This window comes from Prorops nasuta, unplaced genomic scaffold (assembly GCF_024137725.1).
Source record: "Prorops nasuta isolate Cenicafe-Biocafe unplaced genomic scaffold, Cenicafe_Pnas_1.2 PNAS00005, whole genome shotgun sequence".
Taxonomy (NCBI): domain Eukaryota; kingdom Metazoa; phylum Arthropoda; class Insecta; order Hymenoptera; family Bethylidae; genus Prorops; species Prorops nasuta.
The window spans coordinates 3,484,301-3,501,367 of record NW_027116802.1 but is presented as its reverse complement, the minus strand read 5'-3'; the positions used below and the strand labels follow the sequence as shown (position 1 = coordinate 3,501,367).

The following is a 17,067-nucleotide window of genomic DNA, read 5'->3' as shown; positions in this document are numbered from 1 at the left end:
GTTTTATATCTCGGTTGAGAAAAGCGTGTCAAGCAATTCCGAGTAAACAAATTTCACCCTCATGCCGGTTTAACGCTATCATTACAACCGAATAAACGGCAATGATACAATTTAATTACTTAACTCGCCGAACGTTGAGCAAAGCGTGGCTCGCAAATGACTTCACAGCTCTCACAATCGTTGGACTCGTACTGAACGAAACCAGATTTCAATTGGAAATTAAGGAAGCACAGAAATAATCTACGGTGACGTTAACGCAGTATTTCTAATGCAGCCAGCACGACGGAAAAACTGCATAGACGCATGAATCACCCGTCATTGTGTATGATCATTATTGAAATTTTATCCGTAATTAAGACAGCCGGAGGACAAGAAACTCCAGCATAAATGACGAAGCCTATCGGATCAGTTTATTGTGTAAAATCAATATTTTCATCGAAGAAACTTTCCATGTAGTACATTACAAAATTTAATATCGATTGTATAGGTCGGCGCAACTTGCAACAACAATGAATTCCTGATCGCGTCGTGACGTCGTACTTGCTGAAACCCGTTTGGATTGAAAGTAGGAACGAATTTTTTTTAAGTGAAAGAAACTGGTAAAATTCGGTTTAAGGCTGAACTCCGCCAAGCAATGAAGTAAACGTTTTGAAATAATTGCTAGGATCAGAGGGACAAAAGTGACAAGGACATGTGAGGTTGACAAATTATAGATATTTAATTTTTAAAGGATCTATTCTGTAGCAACAATTTTCTTGCATATATCATTATAGGGAATTCCGTCGAGGAAAAGATACGTGGAAGCTTTTTAGCATTGGAGGCGTCTGTAATCCAGGTGGTCTAACAGATCCACTGGATTCGACTGGATCGAACTGGATAGTGGCTGTTGGATCTTGAGAGGTCTGGGTTTGCTGGCTAAGCAAAGGAAACATCCAAGTAGGACTTGAAAGTCGACGGCAATCTTGCAAATGATTTGCTTTGGAATTTTGGCATTTATTTCAATAAAAGTTGCTAAATCCTGCTAATTATCCTTTTTATTCCAGATTAAACTTGCTTATCTCCACTGGTAGCGACACAGATTATTTTCAAAAAGCAAATTGCCTCTCTAATTGTTCTTGGAACACCAGTTATCAGAGCGAATTAAGAGGAATTATCTTCAGGGTGTTATTTCAGTTTTGTGTAAACGTCAATGACGTTACATTGGCATTTCGCTTATGATTTATGGCTCGCTGCTGTTTTTCTTTGTCTAGCCCTTCTCTCTACCTTTCCCTGCCCCCCCCCCTCTCTCTCTCTCTCTCTCCCTCTTGTTTAATTGATTTTAACGTAAAGCAATGTTGATCTTTCCTTATGTTTTCATTAGTGAATGGAACAATTAAAAACTGTGATCTAGCTCGACCTTGGGATTGGCTAATTTAAAAAGGACAGTAAGTCGATGGAAAGTCGACGATTAGATAACGACGAGGATAATCAATTCGATGGGACCAACCGCTGTCCTGTTTCTTGATTAATCCTTAAGTACGTATGTAAGCTGCGTCATATTGATCTTGAAAGGCTCCAGGCAATGTGGCAACTTTCCTGAAAACGGCAAATAGTGGGCTACACATGTCCATATTACTTTTCTACCGGATAACTTTGCCCTGAGTGATTTCCAGAGACGAGTAGAATCTCTCTGTCTCCTCCTCACTTTCTGTTTTCATTAAAAACACAAATGCTGTTTTTCTAGGCTTCTAGTAGCTGCCGTAATTGATTTGCTATCAAACAACATTTTCCTCGCTTACAAAAATTACATGCTACAAATAATATAAAATTATACTAAATGTCCCTTCGTTTATGTAAAACTATAAGAGCTAATATTGTACATTAAGTTTATGTTTTATATCATTCAGGTTAGTTTGCTTTGCTTCTTGTAAAATCGTATATTAAAGCTCGATTATGAACGGAACGGAAAACATATTGATCCAGTCTTATTTATTCTGCGAAAGTAAATGGAGTATTATATCTGCTGTTGTTGCTTATCTCTGGGAATTCGGTCTTTCTAAAGTACAGAGTAACGTATAAAACTTTTGTAATCGGTGCTTACGCATCGTCAAGGAATGGCAGAAGTGTGACAGTCTCGTAACAATTAATCTTTATGGTCTGAATATCTATTTAAACAAGCGAACGATAAACTGGTTTCAAAATGTCGAAAACCTTTTGAATTGACGAGAGGTATAGATGGGGGGGGGGAGGGGGAGGAATAGAGAAGAAGAGAGCGAGGCAGGACCAGAACTCGATGTAAATTCCAGCTTTATTTAGACTGCTCTCGAAAACGCATAAAATTTACGCGCGCGTGTATGTAGACTGGCCATGTGTATTACGAAGCGCTGAGAGTAAACATAAACTTAAAGAGTTCCGAAAGCTAGCTGTGCATTTCCTGTCCCAAACGCAATATCAATCGCGAAACGTATCCTTTCACGCGGGAAATGTTAGTAGTGCTTTGATGCTATCCAAACAACCTGCTCGCCCAAATACTTGGCACCTTAACGCCTCGCAAATGCAGTTTGGTCATCGAATTTAGCCACAAAGCACTAAACAATGCTAACCCTGAGTATCAATTCTTGCCAAATCATATGGTATCTATTTCACGTAAATGAATACGTGCTTATACAGGCTTTTATCGTTAGAAAATAATTACAAACTTAATATAAAAAAATTGAAGCAATTAAATTGTCAGAAATGATATAGCCAGGCCCTTAAAATAATTCTATACGTCTGTTACATGATGATGGAAAATTTGACTTAACACTATGCCCTTCCAGTTCCTGTTTGGACAAAAAAATGATCATAGAATATGATTTCTTTTCCTTTAGGACTAATAATAGCTAGCATAATTTGCACCTGATGCAGCGATGCAGACGATAAGTTAAAATTTATCAAATTATCCACTTCCGTAGACACTACAAAGTCAATTCATACGATATATACTCTATAGGATTAAAGAATATTATTAAATAGTTACTTTTGTTGTTTCTATTTCAGTTGCGCCTTCAAATTGTTATAATTTTTTACATAACGTTAGTATTAATAATTGGTCACTTTTGAGTTATTTTACCGAGGCTAATTAGAAGCAGCAAGATTACGTGTTTCAATTTGCAGGGTGACAGAGGTAACGCGTTACCGTGAAGAGACGCTATTTAATTTTCAGCAGATTCGTGGCGTGTCGCACATGTCTGCGATTGACCTTCCTAACAGATTTTGCACGCACACTTCCAAAGGACTTACGTTTTCAATTTTCACATATTTTTAAAGGTCAATCTCTTACGTACACTTTTGTCACTGCCTCGCTAATGCCTCCAGTTTTATAGAGAAAATTTTCTGCCAATTCCTCAAACTGTATAATAGTTCATTCTAATTACAAATTTTTCACTTATGCACGAATCATGCATTAAACGAGTTATAGAAAATGATGATCACGCAGTCCATAGATTTATCAAAAGACTTATCAATCATAAATTAGATAAATTAAGGCAGGGATTGATTCTAAGTATAAATTGATAATAATTAAGAGGAGAGGCAGTATATATGAAATCTCATACTCTGAGATTGAACTTTATTGTATCAAGGAGAGTGCAAACGCCGATTTATATCACATGCAAGAATAAGATAAATATATATCAGTAGACACAATACATGAAGTAGCCGCAGCTTGCTTCACCTCTAATTAGAAATATGACGAAGCAGATCTGGATGCGACCAGTAAAGTTTAGTATCAACAAAACATCGTTCCAATTGTACTACTCTTTTTTGGGTTAAATAAAAAAAATGTATCAATCTTCATTTGAAATAAAGGCTAGAGGGCCTAGGCTATTAAAGCTTTTATTTAAGAAAAAATTGAATCCAGATCGAACTAAATCAGTCTGGCATATTTATCTAGTTGTCATGGGCGATATTTTGACCTCGAATATGATTTAACAGAGTATCTTGATTAGATAGGTTTTTCTATTAACTCCATAGCTTCATCACAACAACAAATCGTTTATTATCTTTTATGAAAAATTGAAATTCTACTGTACTGTAAGAAATAATGGTATTGCCGTGTCGATCGAGGGAGCAATCAAAATCGGTTCGATGCATGAATGCTATACCACAGTTTCGTTATACACGTACCTTTACTACTTGCGATCGACATTCTTACTCCCTTTGTGTAACCGGTAAGTATAACCACCAACGGTTCTCTTTCTTCTTGCAAAGAATAGCCTTATATTGTATCATATATTCTGCTACCTCATATTCTGAGCCATTACGCCAGAACATCAGAAACTATACAGTAGCAATTATTAATTCCCATATTTTAGGTAAGCGATAATAGAAGGTCATGCTAGATGAATTGTAGGTTAATATTTCGTGCTGTCAGTTATTCGTGAAAAAGACCATATGCGAGTGTATGTGTGCACAACTGGTGCAATATGTTTCTCAATAACATTGCCATTTAAAATTTGAATTTGATTATCGTTCACTACACGACTTAAAAAGTGCAATGAATCAACGATTTGCTTATGTAAGTTACGACACGTGTGAAAATTCATTAGAAACTTTATTTTACACCGGATTATACGGAAAATCGTAAGGTAAATGAGACAAATCGTGTCTTACCACTCCTAGCCTTCTCCACTTTGAGCTTCCATACGAATTCGCAAGAACGCTAGGATTATTTAATATTTTTATTTAGGGTGGCCGTGACATCCTCTCGCTGAAGGAAAGCATGAGTTTTTCAATGACAACCGTCCTTTACCTCCGTTTCCATAAATATCATTTCCGCGATTCAACGATAATCATAAAAATCGTCACACGTGTCTCAGTTTCAGGGAAACAAATAAACTGTCGTGGTAAACTCGACGAGGATAATCACTTTATTATTCTTCAAGAATAAAGTAAACGAATTAACGGTCTTAAGGTTAATACTGATAGTATCAAAATGAACGTATTTCTTCATTTTACTTCATTAACAATTTTTTCTGATAGATTTAGAATTCTGGGGGGAATTTTTCCAGTAGCTATTGGGGGGGGGAGGGGGGGTTTAGTTGGAAAGGAGAATCTCGCGTGATAAGACTGAAGAGATTAGAGGAAAAATTGTGAAAAAATTGGGAAAACCTGTGTTTGGATTTTCGTTACAACTATACAACTGTCAATGTTCAGGTGAGGTTGATAAGGCGACGAGCAGTCTTGTTACATTAACTGATAACGAAGGCTACACAAGGGCGTCGACGTTTGAAGTCGACGTCGAGCTTTGGCAGGTCTTCGAGTGCGTTGATATATAATGAAGGCCTTCAGTGCGCAGGTGACTAGTCGTTCACAGGATTCTCTGCCAGCTCACACGGTTAAAGTGAACTCGAACTTTCCATCGTGATGGTGGCAACCTTTTAACAATTTTGCGCGCGATGCTTCATATTCTCATAGTGAGTTTCAATTGATCGAATAATTCGTCTCCTTTATTTCTCTCTTTCTATCGTTTTTCTTTATCACCCTGTTCCACTTTTAAATTTCTTTCTTCCTATAATAAGAGCGTTAACTATGATTTTCCTGCGATGTCAAAACTAAACGTGAGTGTCCAAACAATGAAATTTCGCCTCGAGTTTTTACCTCACCACTTTACTTAATTAGCCGGGTTTCTTATGAGCAGATTAGTTGTCTTATTACCATCTTATCAATTTCGTGCAAGCAACGCCACGATAGCGTCTAGTTTAGTGAAAGGAAAACTTGAAAAACTCTACTATTGAAAATATAAAGACTGCACGAAACACGGATTTCAAGGACAGGAGTGTGCTTATAACAAGAGCTGCATGCACCAGCTATGGCATTCTTATGACATTTTCTTTGACATTTGACAGTTTTCATGCCGCAATTTCGATACAATAAAATTAATCTAACTACTCAACACAATCTCTCTCGTTCCAAATTGAAAATCAATTTTAGTCAGTCTCTTTAATATTTGAAGGAAATTCGAATGATTTCCCTGTAGTTGGAATTTTCATAGTGATTAGATAGTGTGGTTCACGAGGGGAAAATGATTCTTATGGTCGGACCGCTAAGCAATCGTGCGTTTTTTATGAAGAATAAAAAACAGTTGTGATACACGTGTTGGTAGGGATGATCGTATTTGTTTTACCTGAAGGAACATCACAAGCGCCCACGTTTCTATTTACTCGACACCTTTTATGCCAAAACCAAGGAGGGTCTGTCAGATAGAGGAATCCAAGCAGGATCTCTTTCGCCCAATTCGTTTTAGCAAGCTCTTAGCCGTGTCGGCGAATTTATTAGAACGCAAGGGAACGGATCCTATTATAATAGTAAGATAAAATAGGGTGAAATAGGTTGGAATGATCGCGGACGTCATCATTCCGAGCATGGACAACCGACTGGTCTAACATGATCTTGCAAGGTTCAGCTTTTCATCGACTTGTCGAACGGGACCCAAACCGGCTGTCCCCTCATCAGCTGCTGCAAATGCGATTGTAGTCCTCCATAATCCAATATCAGTCTTATACTCGTCAGTCCTCAACTTCCCCGAGTTATAGTGAAATTACAAAATGTCATTTCTACTCCTTTTTCAATCTTCCATTCACAACTTTCCTTTAAACGCCCTATTTTAGAAATCTCCCACTTTTTTCTTCAAATCGATGCTCGCCTATTATTTTTATTTATAGTTTTCCACGAGTCTCTCGAGGACTGTATTTCCCGCTATTCGAGTTTTGCGTACAGCTGATAAATCTTTGTTCGACGAGTTGCAGCTGGCAATTGTTTTAATAATGATCCTTGTGCATGAACCTGATTGTGAGTGCATCATTCGTCGCACCCACCCGGTGTATACGAACGTCTCGCGGTTATTACGAGAGAAGAGCGTCTCTTTCTTCGCATGCAGGAAAGCTCGTTTTTCTTCATCGCCAATTTCGGACCGTATCCTCCCCCCCCCCCCCCCCCCACACTCCAGCAGCGAAACCAGGACGCATCCCTGGAATCACGAGGAATTTCAACTTTCCTCGCTTCCTCTTTCCCTCTCGGATTTTCATTTCAAGCACCGACACAAACAAACCGCCCACGCGCTATTTTTCGACACGCGCGCAGACGCGCGCCAAGGCGCCACAGTTTCTACAATTCAAGACATCTATAACTCCACGCTCATCAATCTCTCCAACCTACAGGAAATTTCACCAAAAAGCATTCTACCCTACACGAAATCGTTTGCTCTCGATCGATTCCCCATTCACAATTAACAATCAATAATGACTCGAGTCTCGTGGCTAAACTCGACTGTTTTCAATTGGATTTTAATCACGCTTCTGTCTATCTTCAGACACTCGATCAAACGACAATTTGGACTGGAACTCGATTCGACCAAAGTTAATCGAACGTTGGAAATGATGTTTTCACTCGAAAACGAGATAATTTTGAAGATTCGTTAGATTCTATTCTTATATACGCGATAAATGTATATGATCTTCCCTTAATGAATGGAGAGAATTTTAATCGCTCATTTAATTGAATTATAATTGCTTGGTGAAAAAAGTGAGTGTACGCTGTACTTTCGTGTTGTTTGGATGGGTAGCAGTGTGCGGGACTCGCCGTGTGTGCGCGCAACACGGAGGAGGAAGCGGATACGCATGCTTCTTTTCTCCGTTGAGAAAAAGCCGAACGAGGGGTTGATCCATCCCGATCGAAATTCCCGAAGCATTCAGTATTGAATGTCCGGCCTGCTCTGAATCATCGACCTTCCGAAACGTTTACCATTCAATTGTATTCTTATAAGAGTGATAGGCGTCTCCTTTCAGAAAACTCCAGCGTGACTTTTAGGAAATAGCTGTGTTCCAAATTGTGCGAATTAAACGATAAACAAAAGGTGATTACAAATTGTACAAAACAATTGAAAATATTTGCAATTATTTTCGTATATGATAAAAATACTTTCCATCTTCGAACAGATGAATAACGTCGTCACAGTTTCTATAGTATAGAGAAAACTATATTACAATATATTACACGTTTATAAACATTGCAAGTATATATATATATATATATATATCTTCTCTGGTTACCGAAAGTTTCTATGGATATAGAATAGTAATTGCATTGAGAGTAGATTGTCTGTTTCGGAAATTGTTTTTTCTTCCGTTGAAAGGGAGGAATAAGTGGAGCGTGGAAAGGAGAGGTAGAAGAAAAGTTTAGGAGTCGAGAGGGGGATCCATGAGTGAGTTTGGTTATCTGTGCGTGTGTGCACGCGTGTCTCGTGCAATGGAAGGGAAGGTCGACGCATGCCACGACGCATGCTTTCTCGGTTCCACTGGATACTCGCGCTCCATAGGGGTTTGATCAACCGACTCGCGCTACTCCAGTGCTTACATCTCTTTCGCGGTATAAACTTCAAGATCCGCGATCGATTCTCGCGTAAACTTTTAAACCAACTTCCACCATTCTTTCCTCCTGGCTATCTTGATTTCTTAAAACCGTAAGTGGAAATCTTTCTCATCGTCTCAAGCATTTACCCTACGAAAAACTACCCTTCGACCATCTATTTATTTACCTCTTGTAATTCTTACAAGCATCCTCCAATTGCAAGTGTTTGTATACCTTCGAGTTAATTCTCATCGTTGATATTTCAAGAATCACAATCGAACAATTTCTTTCTGGTGGTCGCGAGTAAAGTCCTTCGCTGAGAAAAATGATGGAGAAAATGGAGTATGTTTGCCAAAGCTTTTACCGTGAATTGAGATGGTTTGTCGTTCGAACTGCACGGTCGCCATACATTATGATCGATCAAGTTTGTCAGCTTTGACGATTCGGTATAATCAAATTACGCCAAGATTGATTCAACTAGTCGCGTAGTTCAGCACGAAATCCGTTTATCGGCCGTTATCTTCTTTCGACGTTTATTTCGCGTGGAAACGGCGTATTGTAGACCAATAGGATTTATGTATAGAGAGCATGCACGAGTCGTCATTTTATCATCGAACATCTCTGCAATAGGATTTTTGCAATCCACTTATAAAGCCTGAATTGCTGAACGAAATTCCATGCCGGAGGACGAACTATGCGCACACGTGTATGTATGTATATATATATATATCGAATGGGAAACGATGAAGCCCGTTTCCTGGTGCTAAATGGTACAGCTGTTGCTTTTTAATCGACGATTAGCGTTCGCTGTAAGGACCCTACAACCGGAATTATAAATACCATAGTAAAGGCCGGCGCTAGAAACGTTTCGATGATTTATTTGCTTTGGCCAGCTTTGCGGAATCCATCGTACACTTTGTGCCAGAAATACGGGAGAATCAGCGCGTAATCTCCCTAACACATTCTAAATAACGATCTATATCAAACTGCGAGAGACACACGAGAGCCCTGCAACAAGAGAATCTCTGACGATCAATTATTTATCTTATTATCTCATCGTTTCACTGATTTCCGCGAAATTAATTATCATCGCACTGCAGATATTACACATCCACATAGCCATTTGATTTATTATGAAACAATTAGATTCCTCGATGAGTCTTATTTTTAAACCTTCGTTGGAATTGTTGCGTTTGGCAAGCTCCGTCCAAGAAATCCTACGAAAAAATGCAGAATTCTTTGCTTCCTTTAGCATATGTATATATAAACGAGACTTTTTTTTAGAGGATGATTCGCGCGTTTCCCTTGAAATAATTCAGTACGTGACATTTGTGAGAAATTGGCTACTGGTGACAGTTATTTAATACGTGGAACTTATGAATGAAAATTCGAGGTGAGAAACCATGCATATGAGAGATCTCGCGGCCTTAATTTTGGGATCTCGGCCAAATAGGATAGCGAAGAGGTACGTGCCATGAGACGTAGTCATGAACCACTTATAAGTACGCGTGGCAGCAGCGGGAAACCACTTTCTTGGAACAATTTCCTTAATCGATGTTGATCCGAAGCACACGAATATTTTCATACATCACCTTTTGATCACTATAACCTCGAGAGAATTATTTAACCAATCTCATTTCTCCATCGAATAATTCTACTTTATTCTACATAGATAGCTTTTTCGTGGTACAATGAGATTTTATAAAAATCGAGCGCGTTAAATCGATAAGCGAAATAAATATTTACGCGTGTAACTAGTTGCTCTATTTATCTCTCGGATGGTATCAATATAGAAAAATACACAATCCATTAAGAAATTGATAGATCAAACTGCGCAATTATCTGCCCTTACGCGAAGGTCCTAATTAGATGAAGCATAGGTTCGGAGCGACGAATTGCTGTGCAAATTCCAACCTTGAAATAAATTTGTAACGCTGTTAAAGGACGAATTAGACGGGATAGACCGAAAATAAATGAGTAATTAATTTAGCGAGGAGTATCGAGAGAAGGCCGTGAAAATTCCCTGGGGCATTTCTCATTAAATACCTGTACTTCCGTGAATCGTTATTAGTGTGACGTCACACTGCTCTAATTAATTAAAGTAACTAATGGGGAAAAAAAAGAAGCTCGTACGTCAGGATTCGGATAATCGAAGCACGAATAAAAGCTGAGATCGCTTCCCTTGATATTGAACCCTCGACTGGTAATTAAATGTCTCCAGTTATTTTACATTATTACGTCTGGCTCTTTGTAGAAATTGTGAAATGGAGAGTCGGTACCAGAGCAGGAATATAGAGGATGACACAGTGAATGGTATGCAGAACAGCAAAAGATCAGCAATGACGTTGAACGTGAGCGGTTTGTGGGACGTTGTCCCACGATTGGACCATTATAGGTATCTCCTCAAGAAAATCTTTATTCTTAAATACGAATATTCTGTAAATTGCTTGCAAACGATGCTTTTTCATCCAGATTGAGTCGACGCGCAAAAAGACCGTCCTTAAGTACGCTACACGAGGGAAATATCGTTAAGGTAAGAATTTCCTCTATTTCATTAGAATCATCATTAAGCATTAAACATTTATCAGCCTTCACAGTTAGAATAGCATTTTTCAAAAAAAAAGAAAAACCATCATAGTGTCAGGCGAAAAAACTTGTATATTTTCATTGAGCGCCTCCTTAAGTTTTACCCACTGCTTTTCCAGCAATTAAACATGTATGTATCGCGAATGTCGATGCGTTGAAATAACTATTACGTTTCAAAAGAGTTGGATAAATGATGCTAGCTGATGTTTGGGGACCAAGTGAGGTGAAAAACGGATCGATGTATCATTAGTATACTTGGGATATAGTATAATAATGAAATCTTTTAAAGATCTCATTTTATCTGTCTTTCAATTTCGATAATCGTGGAAGTACTCGCATTTCATAATTTTTTCATAGTCGAGTGCAATGAAATTTCTTATAGTCGAAACTACGACGAATTTTGATATGGTATGAGATATTTCATTAACTAATGCAATTGGTCGAGGAGTCATCATAAGAAAATATAATGCTAAGAATGGGAGGGATATATGAATAACGCATGCCGTCACGTAATATGAAACTCTGACGGGAAAAATTTTGTCAAAAATACCAAATAACGACATTGAAAAATATATGTATATATATGTGTGTGTGTGTGTGTTGTGGCAATCAATGATTCTCTGTCGAATCAAAGATATAGTTGATTTAGAAAAAAAAGCAAAAATAATTATGTATCCATGTCCTGTAAACGATGGAGATTTTTTAAAAATGGCGCGTAATCGCAATTGCGTGATATAAATCACAGTCTGTGTAAGAAATAAAAGTAGAATCGTAAATCTTGGAATCTTGACATCGTTGAAGGCAATGAGAGCCACAATGATCACTTCCCTCTTGCTTCAGGACGATCGAAGTGGAGAAGATAACGAAAATCAAGCTGGAAAAGGGGACGGTTTATTAAGTTTACAGAGCAGTAAACACAGACGGCCGCAGACGAGATTAAAAAGCCGATCGCGAATTTCTGCATTCCCCGCAGACGTTTGTGAAATGGTACGGTCACGCTTCTTCACCCAGCTTCCAAGAACTGTATTTTTTTAACAAACCCACGTTATCGTTACCTCGAGCGTTTATTTCCCAACAATGAGTGTATCCTACGTAACGCAGAAAATCGATATTTTCTCAGAAAAAGAGTTACCTTGCTAAATATCTTTCTAATCGCTTAAAACCGCTTGAAAATATATATTTATCTCATTCGTATCTTTCATCCGATCATCTGGCATTTTATCAAATCTCTGTTATCACTGCGTAATCTAGCTCATAAATATATAGCATTACTTTTATCATAGGACGCCAATTTGGAAATGGGACAGATTGGCGTGGGTCAGCAGGCCCACAATGGGATAAAGCTTGGATGGATACAAGGAGTGTTGATACCATGTCTGCTAAACATTTGGGGAGTCATGCTGTTTCTGCGACTTTCCTGGGTCGTGGCACAGGCTGGAATTTTGCAAAGCTCCATCATTATAGGAATATCGGCAGTGGTCTGCGTCATCACGACGCTTAGTCTCAGCGCAATTAGTACTAATGGGGAAGTAAAGGGAGGTGTGTTGCCGTTACGTTTATTCCCCCCACCCTTTTTTTCCAAGGAGTGGCACTGCACACTTTATTGTCAATACTCAACGGTCAACATCGCCGCACACTGCTCGACCTGAAAGCAATTCTGTTTTTTCCCTTCTTCTTACTTTTCTCGTCTTTCTCCCTCCCTCCCTCCTCTCTCTTTCTTTCTTTCTTCCATCCTTCTACTACCACCCACCCTCCTCGCACAGTCTTCACCTTGCCGTTCTTCTTCTTTCAGCCGCTATAATGCCAGCTAGCACTCATTTCTCTCTCTCTCCTCCGCATGTGAACCTAATTTTAGAAACCTCAAACCTCTAAACAATGAAAAACATGAAAGCATGTCTCACAACTAATCGTACTTTATTGTGTGCTCTGCCACTAAAATTTCATTCCTCCAGTACGATCAATTTGAGTTTACGCGAAGTATAGATCTATAACGATTCTGCCAAATAGCGAAATAGATAGAGGAGTCATGAATATATTTTCAGAGAGTTATCAAGAGTTTTCAAATTAATCGATCCGTTATGTTTGATCCAGGCGGTATTTACTTTATAATATCGAGATCACTCGGGCCGGAATTCGGAGCCTCCGTAGGAATCGTTTTCGCTTTCGCGAATGCGGTCGCTGCTTCGATGAACACCATAGGCTTTTGTGATTCGCTAAACGATTTGCTGAGGGAGCACGGCCTGAAGATAATCGATAACGGCGTACATGACGTAAGAATTGTCGGTGTCATCGCGCTGCTCGTGATGATCTTCATTTGCGCCGTCGGTATGGAGTGGGAATCAAAGGTGAGATCAAAATTAATTTTTACAGCAGATGTAATTATATTTTCTCCATTTAACGAACAAACGTTAATTTATAGGCACAAAATTTCCTCATTGCTATTATCGTGGCTGCTGTTTTTGATTTCTTGATCGGTGCCATTGTTGGCCCGCGTACCGTTCAGGACGTGGCATCAGGATTCACCGGATTTTCAGGTATCTTTTTACTTGATGTACGAACACGCGAGACTACGAGGAAAATTCCGAAGGACGGTGATTGGAGAATAATAAGGAACTTTGTGATTCGTAGCTGAAATCTTCAAGGAGAACTGGGGTCCAGATTACAGATATTCGGAGAATCAGAATCAAACTTTTTTCTCCGTATTCTCGATATTTTTTCCATCCGTTACTGGCATTCAGGCCGGCGCCAATATCTCCGGAGACTTGAAAGATCCAGCCAAAAGCATTCCCATTGGAACTCTCTTGGCCCTCCTGTTATCAATGATAAGTTACGTAACTTTCGTCTTCTTCGCCGGGGGTGCAGCAGCAAGGGACGCCAGTGGCCTTGTAGGAGCAAATAATACGATCGTCCAATGTATCGCTGGGTCCAATTGCTCATTTGGCCTGCACAACAGCTATTCCGTAATTTTTCCCTCTTTATCCCCCATGTATCTTGTTTTAAGAACTTTCGAAGAAATAAACTGTTCCATCATTTTTCCGATAGGTCATGCAACTTATGTCATTGTGGGGTCCGTTTATTTACGCTGGTTGTTTTGCCGCCACTCTCTCAACTGCATTGACAAATTTGCTGTCCGTTCCAAGATTGATCCAAGCTTTGGGGCAGGACAGAATTTATCCTGGCTTGATATTTTTTAGCAAAGGTTACGGAAAGCACGGTGAACCTTACAGAGGATACGTTCTCACGTTTCTCGTCGCTGCTCTCTTTTTATTAATTGGTAAGATCGACCGACGCAGCTATTCTATATATAAAAACGCATCACACTGGATCTTACCAAATCGCTTTCTCTTTTAGCTAATTTGAACGCAGTGGCACCGCTGATCTCCAATTTTTATCTTGCGTCTTATGCCCTTATCAATTTTTGCACCTTCCACGCTGCATTCGTGCGACCACTTGGCTGGCGACCAACTTTTAAAGTAAGTCTAACGATGTATAATATTATAATTATAATTAAAATTAATAGATAATTGATATATAATTTATCAAAAACATTAATATGAATAATCAAGACCGGTATATACTATATAAACATTCTTTTCAGTATTACAACACATGGCTATCCTTGATGGGTTTTATTCTTTGCGTTGCCATAATGTTCCTCATTGATTGGGTGACATCCTTAGTTACGTTTGTCATTATCTTCGCTTTATATTTGATAGTGGTTTATCGAAAACCAGGTGTCAATTGGGGTAGCAGTACCCAAGCACAAACATACAAGACTGCACTCTCTATAGTCTATCGGTGAGTTGGCATCAGAAACAAGATAAGGTTAATAAGAATAAACCAATTAAGTTTAAGCTAGAAATAACTGTCAAAGTATTTTCCAGATTGAACTCCATTGACGAACACGTGAAGAATTACGTTCCCCAAATTTTGGCACTCAGCGGATCTCCTGGCACGAGGCCATCCTTGTTACACTTGGCAAATCTCATTACGAAGAATAATTCTCTCCTGATTTGCGGTGAAGTTTATCCGGTATGTATCCTGATTCACACCAAAGCCAGATGTTTCAGCAAAGTTCATTGGAACGCGAAGCTGCTTTTACTCCTATCTCGCGAATCTTGACTATATCAACGATCTCGTAAATTATTTCAGACACGCCTGTCGTATCGATTGAGAAACATTCGGTTGCGCACCGGATACGCCTGGCTTCAACGCTACAGAATCAAGTCCTTTTATCACGTCGTCGAGGATTTGAGCCTTGAGCGTGGTGCTTCCGCTCTGATGCAGGCAACCGGGGTTGGGAAATTAGCTCCTAACGTGGTACTCATGGGATACAAGACTCACTGGTCTACCTGCAACCACAAGGACTTGCAGGAATACTTCAATCTTTTACAGTGAGAAGTATATTATATTCTAGCATTGCATCGACTAATTAAATTAATTATGGCTTTATACAAATTTTCAGCAATGCGTTTGATCACAAATTGGCTGTAGCGATGCTGCGAATATCGGATGGTTTGGATTGTTCAGGCGTTAGCAATTCAATTGGGGAGGATGAAAATGGAATTTTGGCACAGAGTAGCTACGATTTGGCAGGCAATAACACATTGATGCACGCGGACAGCGACTTGTCTATGAGTAGCCAAATTCCAAGAGTGCAAAGTGTCCCATCCATCGGTACTCAATATACACCTGTTGAGGGACCACACGTTATAAGAGACTCACCCGTACACTGGAGTGCCAAGGATCACTTGAAGCACAAAAAGAAATTGGTTACGGACAAACTACTCTTGTACGTTGAATTTTTAAATATATCATATCAACGGTGCTTCAAAGACAACAAATTTCATTTACTTGTTATTGTTAATCTAGTTTTGGTGATAAGAGGAATGATAATGTAAGTACCCCTAGCTCATCTACTGGGCCAGAGTACAGAACTATCTTCCAGAAAAAACACAAGAATGGCACCATCGATGTTTGGTGGCTTTACGATGATGGAGGTAATTCTGTAAATACTCTGTTGACGATTGGACTATGAAATTTATAAATTCATCATGTTAACATGCATCTGCATTATCTCAATTAACTCTAGTCCAATCGTCTATTTATTTTCGATACAATCCTTGCCTCATTTGTAAGTGGAAAAGCATTCATTCGACAGGTCTCACGATTCTTCTGCCATATATCATAAGTACGAGGTCAAATTGGGAACACTGTAAAATGCGAATTTTCGCCCTGGCAAATCACAAACAAGATATCGGGGAACAAGAAAAGGAGTAAGCATAATTTTGCTCTTTCTTATTTCATTTGGTTTCAGTATTTCAATAGAAATGATTTTTGTAATTCTATAGAATGATCGAGATCATGGCCAAATTTCGAATAAAATATACCAGCTTAAAAATGGTCGACGACATCAGTTTGGAGCCGAAACCGGAGACTCAACAATTCTTCGACCAATTGATATGTAATTTTAGGAAAAATGATCCTGCGGACACAACGGGTAAGTATGAAAGTGTTGCTTTGAGCATTTTCAATTATTACTGTGCTACAGCATGCTGGAATAGCTTTAATGGTTGGTGAATTTTTAGAATGCTACGTCACCGACTTTGAGCTTCAAAGTTTACGAGATAAAACGCACAGACAATTAAGACTTCGCGAGCTACTTTTAGAAAACTCGAGTCAGTCCACATTGGTCGTCATGTGAGAATTATTTGCATTTCCTACTTCTCGTGAATTTTAAAATATTTTCCTTGGTACTAACTATTTGTATTTAGGTCTCTGCCAATGCCAAGGAAAGGTGCAGTTTCTGCACCACTTTACATGGCCTGGCTGGAAACCTTGACGAGGGATATGCCACCGACATTATTAATACGTGGAAATCATACATCAGTACTCACCTTCTACTCGTAGTCCACCGGTAACATAATTTTAATTTATTTATAGGCTTTATTAAACTCAACCTAGTTATTATCGCAAGACAAAACTTTTTCTCATAGGGTAACAAATAATATTATTACTTTCCTTTTGTTTTATAAAAATACCTAGTGTACTACATATGTATAATATTCTTAATTCTGACAAACTGCAAAAGACTTAAAATATTAATCGACTAAC

The 17,067-nt window shown here is 38.8% G+C and overlaps 1 protein-coding gene across 5 annotated transcripts; it reads left to right on the top strand.

The window, feature by feature from the left end:
• Positions 1 to 5,334: 5,334 nt before the first annotated feature.
• Positions 5,335 to 16,879, top strand: NKCC (sodium potassium chloride cotransporter). Of its 5 annotated transcripts, none has more exons than XM_066727263.1 (18): positions 5,335 to 5,435; positions 10,622 to 10,762; positions 10,840 to 10,900; positions 12,237 to 12,492; positions 13,045 to 13,298; positions 13,373 to 13,487; positions 13,582 to 13,913; positions 13,996 to 14,227; positions 14,305 to 14,426; positions 14,552 to 14,751; positions 14,838 to 14,985; positions 15,106 to 15,347; positions 15,419 to 15,745; positions 15,826 to 15,953; positions 16,115 to 16,229; positions 16,305 to 16,453; positions 16,542 to 16,653; positions 16,728 to 16,879. In XM_066727263.1, exons 2-18 carry the CDS (start codon positions 10,632 to 10,634, stop codon positions 16,861 to 16,863), a joined length of 3,060 nt encoding a protein of 1,019 aa, XP_066583360.1. In that variant the 5' UTR covers positions 5,335 to 5,435; positions 10,622 to 10,631; the 3' UTR covers positions 16,864 to 16,879. The 5 variants fall into 5 exon arrangements, with proteins under 5 accessions (XP_066583360.1, XP_066583362.1, XP_066583361.1 ...); XM_066727265.1 differs by lacking the exon at positions 5,335 to 5,435 and adding an exon at positions 7,658 to 7,873; XM_066727264.1 differs by lacking the exon at positions 5,335 to 5,435 and adding an exon at positions 8,387 to 8,479.
• The last annotated feature ends 188 nt before the right edge of the window (positions 16,880 to 17,067 follow it).